The 22,697-nt window shown below is 42.0% G+C and overlaps 2 protein-coding genes across 5 annotated transcripts; both read left to right on the top strand.

Annotated features, from left to right (window-relative positions):
• Positions 1–6,222: 6,222 nt before the first annotated feature.
• LOC108165130 (succinate dehydrogenase [ubiquinone] iron-sulfur subunit) lies at positions 6,223–8,517 on the top strand. The gene is made up of 2 exons (XM_017301195.2): positions 6,223–6,332; positions 6,397–8,517. The coding sequence occupies exon 2, from the start codon at positions 6,397–6,399 to the stop codon at positions 7,519–7,521; it is 1,125 nt and encodes a 374-aa protein (XP_017156684.1). The 5' UTR covers positions 6,223–6,332; the 3' UTR covers positions 7,522–8,517.
• A 1,642-nt stretch (positions 8,518–10,159) lies between these two features.
• On the top strand, positions 10,160–22,393 carry LOC108164971 (dual specificity protein phosphatase 3). 4 transcript variants are annotated; one of them, XM_017300983.2, is made up of 7 exons: positions 10,161–10,200; positions 10,444–10,708; positions 17,766–17,825; positions 19,881–20,050; positions 20,124–20,252; positions 20,574–20,698; positions 21,068–22,393. In XM_017300983.2, exons 2-7 carry the CDS (start codon positions 10,691–10,693, stop codon positions 21,271–21,273), a joined length of 708 nt encoding a protein of 235 aa, XP_017156472.1. In that variant the 5' UTR covers positions 10,161–10,200; positions 10,444–10,690; the 3' UTR covers positions 21,274–22,393. The 4 variants fall into 4 exon arrangements, with proteins under 4 accessions (XP_017156474.1, XP_017156472.1, XP_017156473.1 ...); XM_017300984.2 differs by having other exon boundaries at positions 10,164–10,200; positions 20,601–20,698; XM_017300985.2 differs by lacking the exon at positions 17,766–17,825 and having other exon boundaries at positions 10,160–10,200.
• The last annotated feature ends 304 nt before the right edge of the window (positions 22,394–22,697 follow it).

Raw genomic sequence — 22,697 nt, 5'->3', positions numbered from 1 at the left:
GAAAACCCTCATCGCAAAGGCCCACGAAGACCACACAGCTGGACACGGTGGAATGAAGAAGACCTTGCATAGATTAAAAAGGCACTACTACTGGCCGGCGATGACGGCACAAGTGCGGGAATACGTCCGAAGCTGCACCGAATGCAAGGAATCCAAAGCACCCAATTACCGGAGCCAAGTCGGGATCGGTCAGGAAGTAACCACGGAGAGGCCATTCCAAAAGCTCTACATAGACTTCCTTGGAAAGTATCCCAGGTCGAAAAGGGGACAGGCTTGGATTTTCGTCGTCGTAGACCACTTTTCGAAATTCACCTTCTTGAAGGCGATGAGAGAGGCGACCGCGGCGAACGTCATTCAATTCCTGGTGCAAGAGGTCTTTTACAAATTCGGGGTGCCAGAGGTGATCCACTCCGACAACGGAAAGCAGTTCCTGTCGAAGACTTTCATGGACATGGTCAGCGGCTTCGGGATCCGACACATGCGCACAGCAGTATACTCGCCGCAAAGCAATGCAGCCGAGAGAGTAAATCGGACGATACTCGCTGCAATAAGGACGTATCTGGAGAAGGATCACAGGGACTGGGACATCTACCTACCGGAGATCGAAGTGTCAATCCGTGACTCCGTGCACGAAGCCACAGGCGTCACGCCGTTCTTCGCTGTATTTGGACAGCAGATGTTCCTGAATGGGAACTGCTATAAGCTGGCGAGGAAGCTGCAGTCTTTGACGGAACACGAAGTGCACGCATTAGATCCCGCGGATAAGCGACACCTCATTCGCGAGCAAATTAAACGCAGCCTACACCAAGCGTATGAGCGGAGCAGCCAGCGTTATAACAAACGGGCCCGAGTCTTTTTCGCCAGACCTGGCCAAGAAGTCTACAGGCGCAACTTCACCCTCAGCGACTTTGGCAAAAGCTACAACGCCAAGTTCGCCCGGAAATTTCTAAAATGCAGAGTCGTACGTCCAGTAGGGAATAACGCCTACGAGCTGGAGGATCTGTCGGGGAGGCCGGTGGGGATTTTTCACGCCAAAGACCTAAAATTGTAGCGAAAATTGCACTGTGGGGACTTCAGAGTTAAAAACACTCACTTAAGGATTATCAGATACGTGGGTGTAAGCCTACGTTGGGCGCTGCAAGATCCTCCTAGGCACTGTAAAATCCGAGAATGCCAGCATTTTTGGTGAAGCTCTTCGATGTTTGCGAATAATTCTCCGCGGCCATGGTCGCTCGAATTTTCGCTAGGTGTTGCATGCGAAGATATCGATAGGCGAGACCCTAGAAGCGCTGAGAGGAAGGTATTTTTTTTGAACAGGGTGGCAGGGCCAAAATTTAAGGGGAAAGGTTAGCGAAGAGTGGCCACCTGGTCCTGGAGAGTTAGAGTTCCGCGCGCTCTCCGGAGCCGTTGTGAGAGGATTTCCGATCTCATCCCATAACGGAGTCCCGAAGCCAACTCACCCACACCCAAAAGGAAAGAGAGCCGACAGCAGCCCGAATCAGGCCATGCCCTTGAACCTAGTTCAAGGGCGATAGAACAGAGAGCGATGGGGATCGGCAGCCGGGAGCATTAAACAGAACAGCCAAGAGGGGGTTCAGAAAAAAAGTTCCCGCAACGGAGGAGCATGCGCGCCGGACCTAGTGACTTAGCGATTTTTTTTTGTTCTGAAAGAAAAAGTGAGTGGGATGAGGATGGAGTAGTGGCCATCCCCCTGCAAAAAAATGAATAAAAGATAAATAAATGTGATTCCAGGGGATCCAGATCAGGGAAAGACCAGGAACCAGGACCAGGAAGCATAAGAGTGAGTCCGCTCCAAAGGGGAGTTAAGAAACCCCAAATTTATTTTTTTGTTGGCCGTAGGGAATAGGTCACAGCTCCGCCACCCTGGCCTGTTGTTCCTGCTGGTCTCGAAGGATCAGACCTGGCCACGTAGTGCGGGACCCTCGCCCACTTAGGGAGAAGAAAAAAAAGCACATCAACTTATTTACTCCCATTAATTATTTTTGTTAGACGTCTCTAGCTATAAGTATATGTAATTTAAGTCCGTCCATATTTATTATATATATGTAACCTATTTATTTATATTTATTATATTATTTATTCCTATTAATCTAATTATTTATTAACCGCCAGTAGTACTAAGATGAGGGGGGGATGAATAGGCAGGCCTAGTTTAGAAATGATATCGTGTGAAAATAGGAAATGAAGTGAAGATTATAACGAAGAAATGAATTGTTAAGCGTTTCGTATGGGGGGAAGAGGAGCCACAGCAACGAGAGGGTAAGGCTTTTGCCAATGGCAGGGAGATCCGGAACGTGTGATTCAGATCTCAGGTAGGGTGGGTGCGTCGGGGGTAAAACATCGACACCTCGACCTGGTCCAAGTCTGTGTTGAGGGAAGACTGTAATGTTGTTTGTCGAGTAGAGTCCGTTTTTTTCAGTTTTTTTTGTCGGTTATTTTTGTTGTTTCATTTTGTTCGAGATGTCCAATCAGTTGGTTGTTGTGCGACCTGAGGGCTTGGGAAGTATCCAGCCCTGGGATGACTGGCTAGCCGGCCTTGCCCCAAAGAAAAACAAAGGTTCGTAACACAGCACAGAGTTGGTTCTATTTATGTGTTGCCAGAGATGCCACTTTTTCGCAACTATTTGGCGGCAACCGCTAATTATTTAAATACATTAAAATATTCAATGTCTGTTGCTTTTAATTTATTTCGAAACTCTTATTGAGACATGAAGCGTTTGGATCAAGTCAATGTAAATATTAAAGAAAAAAACGTTATCTATAACCCAATTATTCCTAAATGCATTCGTTAATTAACGTTTTAGGCAACTTTTGCTAAGTCTTATAAGGAATATAATAAAATAAATTATTTATCTATAAATATTGCTCATAAAATAGGTAAGATAATCTATAAATTCTTACAAAATTTGTAATTATATATATAAGTGCATCCATGTATTCCAAAAGTTTTGTATATTTAAATATAAAGATAACCTTCTCCTAGACAGAAATCCCTAAAAATCAGAGATAGTTTTTCCAATGGTTCGGACCTTAGTAAAACCTTTAAATAGCATGGTAATCAATATTACAATAGGACATTTTAAATTCAGAGCTATAAAAGAGTCATAAACAAATAATTATATCAATAAAATCTATACGCAATTCGAGTTTTGGGAAATTCTTCTTTAAAAAAATTCGAATAAATACGATTACTTATGAGCAAAAAGTTTATTATAAAAATATGTGCAACTTCCATCGGAAATTGGGCAGACTCCTCCGAGATAGGCAGAGTCGCTTAAAGAGTGGTTGATGGGAATGTTGATGCATCTGGTCGACAGAGAAGACTTTTTGGATGATCTAAGGCTTACATTTTCCTCATCCCCGACTAAAGTTGGACATCCGCTAAGAAAGGCGTTCGATCTGATTGATTCAGGTATTCTTAATCAACAAAAAATACCAAAAACCCATCGATGAACCAATAAAACGACAGAGAGACAACGGAGAAGTCAACATAATTGTTGGATCAAAATGCTATTTCCAATTTCCAATTGCATTTTCATTGCATTCGAGTATATTCCACTGGCCCGCTGCATTTCCCCTGTACCCAATCACAATGACAATTGATTTGTACATCCGCTGTTGGGGCCTCTGGACTCTGGATGGAGAGTTGCAATCAGTCGGACAGATACTCATTCGTACAGATCCCAACATGAATGAAAATTTAAAACCCATAAATCTTGGCGACTTTATATCTGCTGCACGGCTGCACACCCAGATTGGTGGCAATCAAATTAACTACTGGCTGCAAAACAGGAAGGACAGTTGTCGCCCCGGGATTGTTGGATCGTTGATTGTCTGGATCATAGGTTGTCCCTCCCTCCCCTCCCCTCTCTCTTCTGGCATACCGTGTCTTCAAGGGATCCACATACAATCCAAGCTAATTCCAGCACGCGTCTATGACGAAATGTGCCAGCAACAAATGCCTGCCTGCGTGCCTGCCTGCCTGCCTGCCTGCCTGTGCTTGAACTGGTGGCACCTGTCCAGACGTCAGCGGCGGCTTAAGAGCTCACTCAAATTGTTGCAGGCAGCACTGGATCTGGAGATGGAGCTGGAGCCAACCGCTGCTCCACATTGTCAACAGCAGCGTCGACACCTTGGCAATGTGCTGCAGCCATAACATAATTTGCTGCAACTATTTTCTGAGAGCGCGTGTGCGTCTGTCTGTCTTTGGCTGATGAATTTATTTTTAATAACACTAAACAGCAAAGAACATCCATTCATTTGGCTGTAAAAGATCTGTAATACTTGAAACAAATCGATATTTTGCGGCTGGCTATCGATTGAGTGCGCAAAGTGCGCTCGATAAATTGTCAAAACTATGCAGAAGGTTTATATTTGTGAGCTACGCTTACTGCCAGCCCATGGATTCCTTGATGTATGTAGGAAACTTATAAAATACCTTATAACTTACTGGAAAATGTAGACCTTGCCACGTGAAAAGGTTCCTTCCATTCGGGGATGGAAAATTGAAAGGAAAGTCAATGAAACTAAATTATCCATAAAATCAATTGACAAATCTTTGATGTGAAAACCTATTGAAATGGGCTTCTGAATCGTTGTACTTGAATGATCCATGGAATACACTATAAGTGGTACCTAAACCTTGCGGTTCAGTGTTATCATCATCCATGCTCATGCATGGCTCTCTCTCTCTTTCATTGTTGACAATGTCGTTTGTCGCCTGTGATATCTGGACGGCAGGTGCAAACAGGCGCATTGCTGGAATTGCCTTTTAATTGTCTCTTTTGCTCCTTCTTTGCAGCTATTTTCGTTGGGCTGCTCCATGCTCCACACCAAAAGAATGGAATGGCATGGCTAGGAATGGGCAGAAGCATCTGGTGAAACAAGAACAAGAATAAGAATAAGATGCTCGTCGTCATTGTCGCAGCTTTGGTTAATCTCTTGAAGGCTTGCCGCTGAGGCTTTCATCTGATTTGTGGCTGTCACGTCCACGTCCACGTCATGTCGATGGAGTGTTGTTCGAAATCGAAATGAAAACAATTATGTACATATACCCCACAGCAGGCGGGAGAGATAATGCCAAGGTTTAGCTGGATTTGTTTCTTTTTTGGCAAGTTTTGATCTTTTTTAGAGTAAAAATACCCTCGTCCCCCCACGCCCATGCCCGGGCCCCCCTCATTCCTTTCTTTCTTACAGTTTTCGCGTAGATCCCGACGAAGGCTGATTGCTGACAAGTTTCTTTGGCTAGGGTGAGGGGGGATGTTTTTTCTTGTTCTTGTTATATTTAAAGAAAACATCCATAACATTCCCGCACTGCCTTGAAACAGAATTTGCGTTTGGCATATTTATAGACTCTTGTGCCCTTCTGCTTCTGCTTCTGGAGACCGTTTTCACAGTTGGTTTCCATTCCAGCTGGAGCTCCCATCCACTTGATCGCTTCTCCTCTGTGGTTGGATAGAGAGAGAGACAAAGAGAGATCTGTTGAAGTTTATTTGTTGTCTTGGGTCTCGTCTGTGGTGCAGACACGAAGATTAACATTTGCCACTCCGTACAGCATGTTCCCCACTTAATTGCAACAAGTGCAGAAATAGCAGACAAAACATTGATTTGCTGTTGATTCTTGATTCTTTTCTTAAGAAGAATTTTTTGGTGGGAATGCCAGAAATTTGTTTGCAAATGGGGATTACACATAGTTCAAGTGTTGCAATTCGAATAAGATTTTCAACATATCTGTCTATAAGTAGGATCTAAATATATTTGTAGGACATTCTACCTTGCCTGTTGACATCCTATGGGGAAGACTCCCCTCCCTGAGCACGATGCTACTGCCTTCTTCGGGAAGTCCGGGAAGTATCCAAGGTTCTATTGCTCTTTGACTAAAAATTTGGAAGACTCCAGTATGTTCAGGCCAGCAAGGACCTGTTTCTGCCCCAAAAAGGTTGAAATCTCCTTCTATATTCACAGAATCCACAGATAATTCTCTACATCTACAAGTTTCTATTTCTTGAGGTGATATCTTACACGGGACAGTGCCCTTTAAGAGCTGAAGGTCCATTAACAAGATGCCATCATATCATTATCCTTACGCATTCCAATACTTTCTTTCAATTCTACCCATTTCCACTCAAAGTGTTCTCCATATTTGATCCTAGAGTATATCTTTCATTTTATATTCTTTTATTCACCTTGTAGTAGTCCTTGATTTGATAGTTACTTGTTTTTATAGCTCTACCCATTCAAAATATCAGTATATTCCTGAACATCAAAGCGGAACAAACAGTTCGTGTGTGTGCTCAAAAACAAACAAAACGGTAAAAAAAAATCGAAATAAAAAATAAAAAAAATATATTAGTTCTAACTTTTCGGAGTTTTCAGATGTTTTTAGTGCGCAGACCGACACATCCTCTGAAATTTCGGTCAAAAATCCAATTGGTGAGGTCCATTATTTGCCCCGAGCCATCGATTCGGGTGTTGGACGATGAGCAGGAGTATGTGAGGGCCGGGCAGGCGATTCTCACCAAAGGACAGACACCACCGTCGCCGCCGTTACCGCCGCAGTCGCCACCACCGCCCATGGCACCGTCAACTGAAGTCCCCGTTACGGTGGCAACAGCAGCGGCCGGAGGCGATAAAAAGCCACCACCCAAGGGGCCAGCTCCACCGAAGGAGCCCCCAAAGCCGCCACCAGCCGTGGCAGAGAAGAAGGAGGCCGGACCACCGGCACCGCCCAAGCCCAAAGAGAAGCGTATCAAGAACTTTGAGATCTACCGCTGGCAGCCCGGGGAGCAGCCCAAGATGCAGACGTACGCCATCGATTTGTCGCAGTGCGGCGCCATGGTGCTGGATGCTTTGATCAAGATCAAGAACGAGGTCGACCAGACGTTGACCTTCCGCCGATCCTGCCGTGAGGGCATCTGTGGCTCGTGCGCCATGAACATCGATGGCACAAACACCCTGGCCTGTGTCACGCCAATTGACCAGAGCACGAGTGGATCGTGCCGGATCTATCCGCTGCCGCATCTGTATGTGGTGCGCGATCTGGTGCCGGACCTGACTCAGTTCTACGACCAGTACCGCTCCATCCAGCCCTGGCTGCAGCGCAATAACATCCAGAACGAGATGGGCAAGGCGCAGTATCTGCAGTCCCTGGAGGACCGCAACAAACTGGATGGCCTGTACGAGTGCATCCTGTGCGCCTGCTGCCAGACCTCGTGCCCATCCTATTGGTGGAATAGTGACAAGTATCTGGGGCCGGCCGTCCTCATGCAGGCCTTTCGCTGGGTCATCGATTCCCGTGACGAGGCCACCGATCAGCGGCTGTGCTTCCTGCAGGACCCCTGGAAGCTCTATCGCTGCCACACCATCCTCAACTGCACCAACACCTGTCCGAAGAACCTCAATCCGGCCAGAGCCATCATTCAGTTGAAGCAGTTGCTGTCGGGGGCCAAAAAGAAGAACAAGCCGGAGCTACAGACCGATGCTCTATTCGCCGGCAAGTAATTGGTTACACTGTTAACGATGTCCTACACTTATTACTGATTCCTTACAACACTTAGTCGTGAGCGATTTCCAACACTGTTTATGAATGCTTACAACACTCAATACTCACAGTACACCACACTGGCCACGGGCCATGAACATGGCCATGGGTTTGACGTTATGCCGATACTCTTTATTGAAAGACCGAAACACTATCATTTCGATATACAAACTAAACTAAAACGGAGCATTTTGCATCACATTAAATGACGAAATCCCAAAGAACTTAACGAGGTACAGTTCTAGCTTGACATTTTGTATGAGTGTGACAACACTCTTTACTGAATGATAAGACACTTAATACTCACGATACTCAACAGAAAGAATTTAACGTTATGCCGAAATCAATTATGAATGTTAACAAAAGAAATTTAACGTTATGCCGAAATCGATTACTGAAACCCCGAAATACTTTATCATCACGATATCCAACACTGTTTAAGAATGCCTACAATCTCAACAATGGCCTAAAGCACGATGTACAATACTCTTTCTGAATGACAACAGAAAGAATATAACGTTATGCCGAAATCGATTACTGAAACCCCGAAATACTTTATCATCACGATATCCAACACTGTTTAAGAATGCCTACAATCTCAACAATGGCCTAAAGCACGATGTACAATACTCTTTCTGAATGACAACAGAAAGAATATAACGTTATGCCGAAATCAATTACTGAAACCCCGAAATACTTTATCATCACGATATCCAACACTGTTTAGGAATGCCTAAAACATTTAATTAAAACGATATCCAACACTGTTTAGGAATGCCTACAAGCTCAACAATGGCTTACAGCTTTTATACAACACAGATAATTGTAACACAGATAATATCTTACACTAAGTCTTACACTAGTAGTCAAAATCAATTGTATTAAAGGCATCGTTAACAGCTTAAATGAAAATGATAACCAATGGTACTTCAAATATTAAAGATTATAATGAAAATGAAAATCACTAAGAAATCTTAATGGGAAAGTGGGGATTGCAAGACTCCTGCAATGTACATTAGGCGATAAAATTCAATTCTAGATATGGAATAATGGGCTATAAATGGCTTAAAAATTAGCCATACTCAAGATATCCATAGGCTGGGGGGAATCTTATGGTTGAAGTCAATGAAAAAATTCAAGCCCAGACAGTACGAATGACTTTGAACGTGAATCACTTGTGAGCCAAAAGAGATAAGCTCCGTAATCTTACATTGTATCTCTCTTTAGATCTTTGGAAATATATCTAGAATATCTAGTATTCTATTTTCGCATCCCACAGTCATAAATTGTGTAGGTGTGAGAGCAAATAGAATTCATGGACAAAGAAAGAGCTTTTTTTTTCTAAGAGTCTATGAATCATATGATGTTCAAGGTTCTTGATGGGGTAGGTCTGTTTTCTATGACAATAGCTATAGCTTCTGGTATATTTAATAACCATTTTGGATCTTTTTCTCCACTGATCATGGGACTTTTATGGAATTTTGTTAGTCGTGGATCCACGTAGGATTACAATTTTCTGAAAACTTTTATCCACGGGCTGGTCCTATATCAATAGGCCATACCACAGCACAATATTTATAGGGAGTGCATGAAATTATGGCTATTTTGTTAATGCTTTGATCAAGTATTTCCCCCAATCTGTTAAGATTCTTTCTCGTAGAATGATACACAATTTGAATGCTCTTTATTTTACGTAGTGAAGGTTTTAGTAATAAAACTGTTATAGTATAGCCTTAAGACCCTCAGTAAACTTTCGGAACGTTTTTTTCGACCCACATAGAACCTTAGCGTTGCTTGTGTCTCTATGAGTATTGGGTATCTAGTACTGGTATTGGCAGTACCTTTCTTTGAATTAGTTTTCAAAGAGGGAAATTTTTTGGGAAATTATTGGTAGACACACCTCTGCCTCCATGGGGCCTATCGAAAGTTAGTATTTACATCTTTTTTTTTACTATTCAGCAATGAAGGGTATGTGTGATTCGCCGATAATCGCTTGCTGGGCTTCCTAGAACTTTTCCGCAAAAGCTTTAGCTGTTTTGGTCGCTGCTCTCTCTATTTTGGCTTAAACGACTGAATATGTAAATGAATGAGTAGCAAATACGAATGTAAATATACAAATATTTACACATGCGTAAGTGGGTGGCACCGTGTGCCAGTGTGTGTGTGTGGCAACACCCACATTCCCCCCACAGAGAAACCAGCACTCGCCACGTGCGCGCCTCCAAGAGAGGCAGAAACCGATTTGAATAGCGAAAGGTAAGGCGATAGGGTACCTCTGAGCGGGGGCTGCAGACCGTGACTCTCGGCCTTACCTCTGTGGGGAATGTACCTTTCCGGCCAAAGTCTGAGCGGGAGCGCGAGCGTGAGCGTGAGCTTTTGCCGCCTACGTCACAGTCCCCTATGGCAGGCGAAAAGAGCTTTCGGACGCCTACAAAACAACCCCAAAGCGGCATCGCGAATCAGTCGCAAAAAAGTTTCCGTCGCCAGAACGCCAGCAAAAAAAAAAAGCAGCAGTCAAAACTGAAAAATCAAAAAGTCCAAAATCAAATCGCAATCGAATATAAATTAAATATTTAAATAATTTAATTAAAAATTTTTTTTACAAAATTCAACAAATTTATTTATTTTGCAAAAGAAAAGTAAGATTTTGTTGCTGTGCTTCTCTTATATATAGATATACAATATACATTTTTTTTTTGCGTGTGATTGTGAGAGAGTGATGTTGTTGTTGGCGAGCCTCTTCTTCGTCTTCTTCTCCTCCTCCTTTGTCCTTCTCCTCCCTTTCTCGAAATCCCCTTCGGCGACGTCATTTGACTACTGTTGTTGTTGTTTGTTTGCTCTTTGATCCTATTATTTAAACGAATTAACTTTCCAACCAAAAGGCAACGCGCGAGACGCCAAATCCCCGCCGCACACACGACACACACACATCCGACGCCCGCCCCTGCCCCCGAGACGAAGCGAGTGGAACGGTGACAGGAACAAGGAACAGGAAGAGAGGCACAAGGCACGAGGCAAGAGGAGGGCTGGGCGCACACTAGAGGAGCAGTAGCTGGATAGCAGGACACACCACCCACACACACACAACAAACACACACCACCCACCCACCCACCACACACTCAACAAAGATGTCATGGAGATATGCGGTAAGTGGAAAGAGTGAAGAGGAAAGGGATAGAGCATAACGGAAAGAGTGGCAAGAAGGCGGCTCGGCTCCCCCTCCCACGCAAAGGAGTAACTAAGCAACAACAAAAAAAAAAAACTAAGTAAAGTGGGAGAAAGAGCAATCATAACGGAATGAGGGGAATGGGAATGGAAAGACTAACAAATGAATGGGCTGGGCACCTAGACACCCAGAAGTCCTAAGGGCAAGAATTCTCTAAGAAGTGTAACAAATCAGTGGGAGAGCAGGAGAGCAAACGCTGCAATGGTAGCATAACTGTGGGAGAGGGAGAGAGCGGGAACACAGGAGTGTGTGGGAGAGCACACATACGAGAGTGGCAGAGCAGGAAGAATAGCCATAGACGAGTGAGAGAGCGGGAAGAGTAGCCATAGACGAGTGGGAGAGCGGGAAGAGTAGCCAAGACTAGAAGCGTTGCATTTAAGGTGAGGCTTTTGCCAAATTCCAAATAAAACAATATACATGCTCGTGCACACATGTTTTTCGATCCGTGATATTCCTATTTACATTCTAGGGGAGAGATATAATGGAGTTAGGTAGTTCCTAGGATTCCAATGGACCCAAAGCCATAAATATATAGAAAAGGGCACAAATATACGCTCTCTGAAATAACTTCCCCCTATGAACTTCTGAGTTTTAGCCAAAATTTCGATCCTCTATCGCCTTGCAAGAAAATACATATATCTCCTCTGAATGACCTTCCAAAAATGTCCTTAAATCAAGGGCACCGCATATCACACAGCCTCACCTTGTATTAATAAACCTTGTAAGGGAGGCAGTAGTTGAGAGTCAGAACGAAGGCTAAAGTGTCCCCTGAGTGAGGAGTGGGTATGGTAGAGTACTCAGCGAAGACCAGACTGAGCGGCGGAGCACTGTCAAAGGATGAGTGAGTGGAGGAGTGAAGGAGCGGAAGGACAGGCAGACTTTTCGACGGCACGGGCTTCATTTTCCGGGCATCTGTCAAAAACAGCTGATGACAAGGACAATGCTGTTGATGATGTTGAAGTGATGGAGGGATGATATGGACCAACGGAATGACCTTGACTTACCTTCCTTTTGTCCCTCTCTCTCTCTCTCTCTCTCTCTCTCATTCTCTCTTTGTCCCTCTATCTCTGTGTGTCGCTCTGTTGTTGTGTGTAGTTTGCTCTGCTGACCCAATTTGCCTGCCAACCCCCCACTTCACCTATAAACCACCGAAAAATAAAACAATGGGGAAAATAGAATTTGTACTATTTTCTGTGGGGACAGCGAGAAATAGAGACAGAGAGAGAGAGGGAGAGAGAGAGAGGCCTTGGCATGCCAAACCATCCACCATCCACCATCAACCTTTCTCATGCCCACCTCCCCCCATCCCATTGAAGGCCTCCGAATGCAAATGCAAAGTTCAAGTGCCTTTTCAAGGCGTGGCAGGCAGAGGCCCGGCCTCCAAAAAGCACCCGCCCATCAAACCATCAACCCACTAACCCACCAACATGTGGGTCGTTAAATAACTACATACCTGTGTGTCTTTTCGAATTTATCCGGAGATTATCTTCTTGGCATTAACTTTGCATTTGGGCGTCGCCCCAATTTCCGGACAAAAGGGACGGGCACCCAAGCTGCAGGCTGCACAAAGAGTGTATAAAATGTTCTTCAATTGGTTCCTAAAATAATTAAATGTCTTATTTAAGGCCTTGTTTTTAGGGCATCTAATTAGCTTTGATCCATAGATCAAAGACTATAAGAAGATGAGAAGAAATGGAAGGATCGAATGAGGTTTTTCCTTAAATAAGGGGGCAAGCTTGGTACTTGGAAGATAATAAATGGTATACTTTCCACATAAAGGGTGCTTTATTATTCAAAGATCTAATGTATTCCTTATAGTATTCCGTCGTTCGACTTTTTCTTATGCATTGGAGGTGGTTTTTCATATAAAAGTAGTATAAATTAATACACAAATTTCTGCATAAAATTCTACCTAATAGGATTTCCGTTTTGTGGTCAGTTTGTGGCGTTCTGTGGGAAATGGTTTTGCTTTTTGGTAAAACATTTGATAAGACCTTTTATGGGGAATATATTTCAATGGCTTCCGATACTTTGTGGGTCTCCAAAATCCTCCTTTAACACATAAATCGCTTCCCTTCTTCATTCATACAAAACATATCATGGATATCAAAGTAAATATTTGAATTAGGCGCCAAATGTGTGGGGGTGGTGGGGGACGCTGCACGGGATTCGATTGACGTCAAAGAGCGGATCAATGGTAATAGGCTTTCGTATGGGCGTACGCTGTCCTCTAAAGCTGATTACTCATACGCCGCGTGGGCCAATTAACTTAATTATAAAGCGAATATTTCGATGTGGGGGGAACGTAACCCATCTCCTTCCAGGTGCCACGTCTCCTATTCAAAATCTCAAAGTCTTATGCAAAAATAAAAGAATAATACAAAATTAATTAAACCCAGACCTAAGCCCAAACACAAAGGCATAGCCATTCAGTGAAGCGTATTAATTTGATGCTCTCCTTCCTCCGCCCCGCCCCGCCCCGTCGCGCCCTGCCTTGCCTTGCCTCAAATTAATTGCCGGTCGGGGGGTGCTTCCGTGTAATGTCGATTGTAAAGTACACCATACATATATATATTGAATGAACCAAAAAGCTTAGCTAAAATGTCAATGTCATCAACTGTGTTTTTTTTTTTTTGCTGTTGCTGTTTCACTGTTTTGGCTCAGTGTCAAGCCCATCGAGAGCGCTAATTGAACAATCGATAGAGCATTGTACACATTTTCAGTTTCCTCAACAATATACACTGTACTCGTAGATACATAGATATTGTATCTGTGGCTATAGCTGTGGGCGTGTCGCTGTAGCAGCTGTTGCGCCTGATTGAGCAAAAAAGCGAAAGGCAATGAGCGCGATTCTAAACGGTGGCTCTGGCTTGAAGACAGACGCAGCCGATGGCTGGCTGCCTGGCTGGCTGGCGGCCACTTGAAAGCGTTTCCCCATTTGGTTCGAACGGAAAAACTCGACCCAAAAGTGTATTAACACAGTGGGAAAGTACGAGTGAGTATTCAGTTTCAAGGTCAAATCTAGTAAGATCTTTCTGAGCATTAGACGATGAAGGGAAGAACACTGGCTCAAGGGGTAACCATGGATCCAGGAAAGAAAGAGTAGAGATCAACAAAGATAGATATACATATGTGGCAGGGGCTTACAATATATATCTATATATTTGTATCTGTAGAACTGCTTTGCTTTTGCTTGAAAGACTATCCTTACACAAATACTTGTAATATTGCCTTTTCTGATTTGTGTGTGTGCTTTAATGAGCCATTTTTAATGAGTATCTTCTCACATTACCAGTTGTGGGAGCTCCATTACCTTAAAGCAGTGGTGGATGTGGATGTGGATGTGCGCCCTATTCATAACCTTCAGTCCCCATCGCCTGATTTGCATTTCATTTGCATAAATTGTTCGTTCGTTCGGTCGGTCGTTCGAATGATGATGATGAGGGTTCTGATGAGCATTCATCCCGAGTACGAAGTAACATCAGTCATTGCATTTTGCACACCTTAAAAGGCCAATTAAGAAGCACAGGAATTGCGCATTAAATTGAAAACTTTGTTTTTGCCATTTTTGCAATTTTTGCAATTGAATTAAAAGACGAGGGAATCCGAATTTTTCATTCCGCTTGTCGTTGCCAAAGTTGTTTTTTTTTCCCCCACATTGGGAAATCGCCTCAGGAATGTCTCTCGCTCTCTCTCTCTCCCTCTCTTTCTCTGTTGTTTTGGGTTTTTTCTTTTTAATAATTGTCTCGGAATTTGATGTACTTTTTTGTAGGCAAAGGGTTGTGTTCGTTGACTGTTTAATCAATAAAAATCTGCAGGAGCCCATGCCTTCGCTTGCATGTCAATGCAATTTGCATTTGTCGAGTGACCCAAAAAAAAAAAAAAAAAAAAACACAAAAAAAAAACTTTGCTTATATCTTATAGATATGTTCTGCAGAGACAGACAGATATATATGGATTTGTCAGATTTATCAATGCCAAAAATGTGCTCGTAAATTTGTTAATTTTCATTTCGTTCATACATTAATTGTTGCTCTTGCTATTTTGTTTTTGATTTTCCAACACTTGGACACTGAGAATTTTCACACTTGAACAATTTTTTTTTTTTTTTTTATTCTATTTTTCTATTTTTGGTAGAATTTTTGTTGTTTGTTTCTTCAATGCCAAAGGCTAGTAAATTGCGATACAAATTTCACAGATGCTTCAACGAATATACGATTTAAATGTTCATTATAACTTTTTTGGAAGTAGTTTTTGTAAGATAACCTTTGAATACTCCACACGAAACTACTTAGAACTTTTGGAAAGGGACTTTTATGATGTCGAAATGTTCTCCTAAGCGAAAAGACATTCAAGAGTATTTGCCACAAGAAATTTCGGAAATTTTTAAGCTATAATCTCAATACTTTTGCCGAACGAATATAGATTTGGATTGCCTTAAATATTATAAGAGAAAATACAACCATCTGATGTAATGCAATGTTTGGGCGGCATATTGTACTTCTTGCAGACAGAAAAATGATCCGAAAATGGTCTGCTTTTGCATCGATGGAAATTTCTTTAAACAGTTGAAATATTGAAAGATTTATCCTTAAAGACAGGCCACACAGAGAACCAATTCAACCAGAGGGCATGGCAGTTTGTTCGCCAAAGAGAATATCCATAATGCAGTCATCTTGATGATGTCATAATCTGATTTTGATTATAGCTGATGTCCTCGACCACCTACTGGGCACACAAACACACACAGCGATCCAATCAGCCGCACAATCCACAATCGCATGACCCACATCCGCTCCACATGTTGCAGCACAGCGCAGGTTACGTGTTGCAGGTTACACCATCCAACCATTCCGACCATCCGCTCACTGATTGTGACAACAGTTGTGGCTGGGCCCAATGCTTGACCTCTGGGAGGGGCTGGCTGTTTCGCTTTCGCTTTTGCTGCTTCTCGCTGTCAGGAAGTGGCAGGAAGTGCCACAAACTAAATGCAAAAAACAACCAAATAAAATGAAAAACCAACAGCAGAAGAATTGTGTCACGGTAGAGGATGGCAAACGGAACGGAAGACTAGACAACCGCAATCGCATTACTAAATGGAGGGTTGTGTGGGGTCGTGTAACAAATCGTATGGCAAATCGTTTAGATATGGGTTAAGCCTTGGACCCACCCTTTGGAACCCCCACAACTTAGGGCTACAATTGAGTATTTCGATATAAAAGTTATACACATTTTTGAGAGGCTATTGATGTAGGACTTCTTGTCGCAGATCTTTCTTCACGGTTTTCTGTGTCATCTGATTTCTTTATGTTGGATCATGCTTTATTTTCTTGTGATTTGTATGATTTATGTAATTTATACAATATATTTTATATGTCGTTTGGTATCGCTGGGACGAACTAATTATTTGCCTAAACAAAATTTCATCAACATCGGTCGAACCGTTTGGAAGATTTTTGTATATTCGATTTTATCTTTTTCCATTTTTCTCTACATTTTGTTGTTTACATCTATGGTTTTTTCTTCATTCTCACACCAACACAAGCCGTTTTATCTCGCTCCCCTCCGCCAGGGCATGCACACTGCACGAGGAAAAGTGTGTGAAAGAGAGAGAATAAGCGCTGGGCTGGGGGTAGAGTAACCCCCGTCATTACATGTGTACTTTCTGGCTATAATAATCCAATCCAATCTGATCTGGTAGTATTTTGTTGAATATAAAACAATACTGAGATAACCATTGAATCTCTGAGGAAAGCAGTCTTCTCAAAAATATACCCAGTACAAGACTTGGGCTATGTGCAATTATTTCTCATTGAGAGAGCATTAGTGTATTTTATTTTTTTGCGTGTGTATGGCATACCTTTCAGGTGAGAGTCGGCGCTGAATGTTGTTTTTCTTGTGGCTTCTATAATAAGATACAAGAGAACAGTTTACATTGGCATTTTGCTCTAGCAAACGAATCAGTCAGTCAGTCAGTCAGTCACTCTGTCAATCATACACTCGAGTCATCCATTGGGAATGGGGCTATAGAGATATCGTTCTATGGTATACATTTGATATATGTATATATTATATATATGCTGGCCATTACGATGCTCTCCGATGATGACCAAATATTCAATCATGTTTCCTTTCCTTTGCTCCCAACTTTATTTGGTTTTTTGTCCCCCGTTTTGTTCAGATTATAACTTTTTGTATGGGGATATCTGTCGTGTCCAGCTAATTGTCTTGTCATGCGGGTTGTGGTTTCCCGTTGGTGGGGGGAGGGGGCGGGATGAGTCATACAAAAAAAAAAACAACAAATATTTTGTGGGCTTCAAGTATTTCCAATACATTTTCTTGAATAATTTTCTCATTTGTGTGTGCTTTTCTGTTCTCAGAGTAATTTATTCTCTGCGGTATTTATAGATCCAGAGAAAGCCACTGATAGAGAGATGTGTGTGTGTGATTTTTGGGAGAGTAATCTATCTGCTGGGGGTACATACTCGCACTCGTACTGCCACCATACACATAGACATCAAAAGAGCAAAGCAAACCAATGGGGGACAAGGTCAAGGCGTCGTCGCCTTGCCGCCATGAGACACAGAACTTGGGGGCGATGTCTCACCTGCCGCGCCAGCAAAAGCTTTTACTATTCTATTCTCTATATTCTCTATTTCCGTTTCTACCTGAACGATAGTCTATGGCTTGTCGATCTATACATAGATCTGTATGTGATTCTCAGTAGATATTTTCGATATTAGATTACTTGCGATCAAAATAGTTGCCTTGGCCTTGAACGGAACTTATCACTTGATCAATTGATTCTTAAATATAAATTTGGCTTGTAGAACATGGTTTTCATGATAGGACAGCCACTGGTCTTCCATTATTACTAGATCATTCAAAATTCGGTTTATTTGTATTTGTTATTTTTAAGTTTTTCTTATTTTCATAATATTAAATTTCTTGTCGTTTGAATATCGATTTGTTTTCAGCTTTCAACGGACAGATACAGCAGCAGTATCGGCGATAGATATAGTCCACACTATTATCAGGTTTGTTGTGCATGAAGGGTATCGATATCGATATCGATATTGATCGATTGTATTGTGCCTTGTGTGATATATGTTGCCTGTGCTGCATTTTGATCCTAACAAAAAAAAGAGCTAAAATCTGCTTTGAGTTCTTGGATTTTCAGAGCTGTACTAACACTTACGATAGTTCTTTAGTCTATATATGCGCCGATCGGGGCTGAAACTGAAGGCTATAAATAATTCTCAACACACGCATTTTCTCTTCCTTTTTTTCCCCCGGTTGACAACGGATTTAGAACAATTAACCCACACACACCTTGCCAAACCCCATGAATATATAGAAAAAAATATACAGCATATACCCACTGTATGTGTATGAAGCAGACGACAGATAGATCCGTCACAATAGATCAGACGGGCAAAATGTTAAAGAACTTTTTGCTGGCGACAGATGCCTTAAATTCTTATACGATTTTCGTTTCTTGTTTCTTGTTTGGGGGGTTTTTTTTTTCAGGGTCGCATGCCGCCAGAGAAAGCAAAAGTTTTCACGAAACGTGGGGGCCCATATGATTGTATTATGACAATTGGGAGACAGTCGATAGCCGGGAACGACAACAAACAGCCAAAACGAGAGAGAAAATTAAATCAAATCTGAAAGTGATTGAAAGAAATACTCTCGTATTTGTATAGGCATTCGAATTCTGGGGGAATCGCAGTGTACAAGTTTTCACTTTCACGGCATGACCCTGGGAAATGCCAAACAAAACAGCAAGTAAAAGCCCCTGACCTCACCCTCTGCTCTGGCCCCCGCGTCTGATTTGTCAACCCGAAATTGCGACCTTCGCCTTTGCCATAAATCTGCTGCCCAAGCATTTTACTGGTATTTCTTTTTTTCCGCTTTTCGTTTTGGCAATTGTCGCTGGTATTGTGATGTCATGGGCAGGCGGCTGTTGGGCTGTTTGGGGGCAAAAGTTATAATCCTGCCAAAATGTCCACAAAATCTAATTACACTGGATGGCAGCACTGACTAGTAGCACTGAAGTTGAGGTCTGGAGCAGGGCCAAAGGTCTGAAGGTCTGAAGAGGAAAAGCTCTGCTTATTTTTGGCAGAGCTTTCTTCATGGTCGGAGCAGAGCCGTTTGTTTAAGGACTGTTTTCCACTGAAGAGAAGAGGTCGCTTCTGCTACTAAAGCCTTCAATCGTACAGAAAAGAGAGTGCCCCGAGTGGTTGTGCCTCGATAAAAACGTTACGACTGTTTCTAAATGAAGACTGCGTTGGTGAAACAGAATTTCGGGTGATATTTGGTGCTTGATTCTCCTACTTTCGAGGATTTGGTGACGATTTCTTCTGCATTCCTACGATTTGGTCACACTTTCTTCAGCATTCCTGTATTTGGTCACACTTTCTTCAGCATTTTTAATGTCATTTGCTGTTTTTTTTCTTCTTTCGAGGATTTGGTGACACTTTCTTCTTAATTCTAGGATTTGGTCATACTTCTGCATTCCTGGATTTGGTCACACTTTTTCTCTTACTTTCGAGGATTTGTGATGCTTTCTTCTCCATTGCTACAATTTGGTGAGACTTTCTTCTGCATTCCTGGATTTGGTCATAGCTTCTTCTGCATTTCTGGACTTGGTCACACTTTCTTCAGCATTTCTGGTGACTTTTGGTGCTTTTTTCCCCTACTTTCGAGGACTTGGTGACGATTTCTTCTGCATTCCTAGATTTGGTCACACTTTCTTCTGCATTTCTTCGATTTGGTCACACTTTCTTCTGCATTCCTGGCCTTGGTCACACTTTCTTTCGCATTGCTCTATTTGTCCACAATTTTTGCGAGTCCAGCTTCTTAGTTGGTTCAACTGTACAAAGAAATAATGATTGTTAATTCCCTGTTCCACTGGGGGACATTTAAATGAAATTTCCCATAAGCGAAAGGAATAGGTGCTATGCTTATCATTTGTACTAAAAGGAAGCTTAAATGAAACCTGTTAATTGTATCTTGAAGCATGAAGAGCCCAAATCGTTTCCTGATTGATATTAATGTGCTCTGTGTTGCGGGTCTTTGCATCTTTGCAGTCGCCCAGCCGCTTGGAGAACTCCGAACAGACCACAGGCCGACAGCTGCAGCGAGTCCTGCACTACTCAATGGCACCCACACGGGCATTGCCCGGCCTGAGGCGGGCCGAGTGCGCAATCCACGATGTCGACTGCGATGAGGTCTATCCGGGGATCTACATTGGCGATGCGTAAGTCTTGGAGTGCACTCTTCCTGGGACTTTCCACCAATAACTGGAGGCCTTTTCTTTATTTTTTGCACAGGGCGGCGGCCAAGAACAAGACGTATCTGAGAATGATGGGCATCACGCATGTCCTGAATGCCGCCGAGGGCTGTCGCTATGGCCAGGTGGACACAGGACACAGCTACTACCGGGATATGCCCAGCATTAGGTGAGCTGAGAAGCCTCTTCCACCCTATCCAACAAAAGGCAACAACATGAACAATGGAACCACGTTTTCCAATCCAAAATTTGTTCATATTTTGTTTGGTTTTTTTTTTGTTTTTGTTTTAATCGTTTTTGATTTGACTTTCTTCACTTTCTTCACTCATCTCAAAAATGTATTCTTTTCTTTCTTCTCCGCTCTCGAATATCAACCCTTCCGTCCATCCATGTATCTCCATTTGCCATCTCATTTTGATTTTGGCCTCATATCTTTGTTGTTGCTGTTTTGTGTTGTCTGGGGGGTGTATGTATGGTGTGTGTACCACAGACGGAACCATAAGGACTGTGTTTTTAGGTACATGGGATTCCCGATGATCGATGCCCCCACGACAGACATCTCGCGTTACTTTTATGTGGCTTCCAAATTCATAGACAGCGCCATCAGCAGCGGAGGTGAGTACTGATGATGGTAGAGATGGGAATGCAATGTACAGCAGCGCATCTCGGTTGGTCGGTGCTAGAAGAAACCACTTTAAAGAAGATTAGGCTCTAAGAAAGTATAGAGATAACCATATAAAAAGGTAGCAGAACACATTCTCCATAGATCTTTGGTCAAATTATGTTTAAAGAGCTTGTTTTTAATTTACAAAAAGCATTTGAATCGCTCTGGTATATTGGAATTAAAGAAAAACAGCTGCGAACAGCTGATCCTAACCGATTCGATCCGCGAAAACGAAAGCATAGATCTGTTGTGTATTTGCCATCCCACTCTAGTTCTAAATATATATTTAATTAATGATTAATTAATGTGTTTTTTGATAGGCAAAATCCTGGTACACTGCCTGGTGGGGATGTCCCGCTCGGCCACCTGTGTGCTGGCCTACCTGATGATCTGCCGCAAGATGTCGGCGGTGGATGCGATACGCACCGTTCGAATGCGTCGTGACATTCGGCCCAATGATGGCTTCCTGCAGCAGTTGGCCGACCTCGACATGGAGCTGAAGCGCAAGAATCTCTATCCCTATTAATGGCATCAACAATAATGTGTGTGACAAAAAGGAAAAGCAATCGCAACCAAAGAGAACGAAAAGAGAGGCAACAACAAATGCTGAAAGCTGCTGTGGCTTTTGTTGGAGGGGTGTACGAGTGGGGGGGGGGGGGGGGGGGAGCTGGAACTCTTCCAAATCCAAAATCCAGCAAACTAACCAAAAAAAAAAGAAAAGAAAAGAAAAGAAAAACTAATATTGAAAATGTTGAAAATCGTTGTTCTAAACAGAAAAAAAAAAAATTAATTTAAAAGGCCCAAAAAGCAAATGACTTATTAATGGTAACTTGGTCTTCTTCATACACACATATGTACTCATTGCCCCCGGAAAAAACAAAACAAATCTGGCATATATATACGATATACGGGAATCAAGTTATCTCCATTCACAGACAGACACTTAGAGACCTAGATTGTTAGAGAGACACGATCGAAAAAACAACAAAAACAATACTCGTAAATTGGCGATAAAAAAAAATCGATATATATATATATATATACACTTCTATATGCGATATATGCATTGAACCTATATACCTTTTGCCTATACCCTAGACATACAGATTTATATACATGTATTCCTTACACCCATATATATACATATATGTATATATTTATATATAAAACGTATTTTTTTGTATGGTTCGTCTTTGTTAGAGTTTCTTCGTTTGATCCCCATGTTATGTGCCCTTTCCCCAGAACAAAGCCGTACAGAACAGAACCCTCTGCCCACAAACAAACAAAAACACCCCCACATATAACACATAGATGTACTATGTTTAAGAAGAGCTGAAAAACTATAGATCAAGAAACAATGTATAGAATCGAAACCAGATACTGATATATAACTCGTGTAATGGATATACAAACGCATGCGTTATATACACCTATACCATATATATATACACTATATATACATATACACCAAGTGTGAAATAAAACAAAAAAAAAACAAAAAAAAAAACCACTCATATTTTCTAGTACATGTATAATGATGAGCAAAACCAAACGAGAATCAACTAAAAACTTAAAACTAATGTCTAAGAAGTGATTAATAATACAACAAAAAACAAACAAAAGAAAAATAAAATAAAGAAGAAAAACAAAACAAAAATTTATGATTTTGGAATCTTTTGAAAAGATTAAGAAAAGGCTTAAGATTTATATTCACTTGTCACTTTTTCTGTGTCGATTTTTGAGGAGTATATAAGAGGGATCTCTGAATATATATCTGTTGTAACTATATCTTTTATTGGTTCCTTAAGAGACCAATCCAAAAGAGTGTCTCCACAGATAGATGAAAGATCTTGAGACTAAACATTACAAAGGAATCTGAATGATCATCACGTTTTAATTTTGAAATTTAAACTCGAATTCGTATATCTGCTTGGATTGGATGTATTGCAT

This window comes from Drosophila miranda, chromosome XL (assembly GCF_003369915.1).
Source record: "Drosophila miranda strain MSH22 chromosome XL, D.miranda_PacBio2.1, whole genome shotgun sequence".
In the NCBI taxonomy this organism is placed as follows: domain Eukaryota; kingdom Metazoa; phylum Arthropoda; class Insecta; order Diptera; family Drosophilidae; genus Drosophila; species Drosophila miranda.
This window is presented reverse-complemented; position numbering and strand designations above follow the sequence as displayed.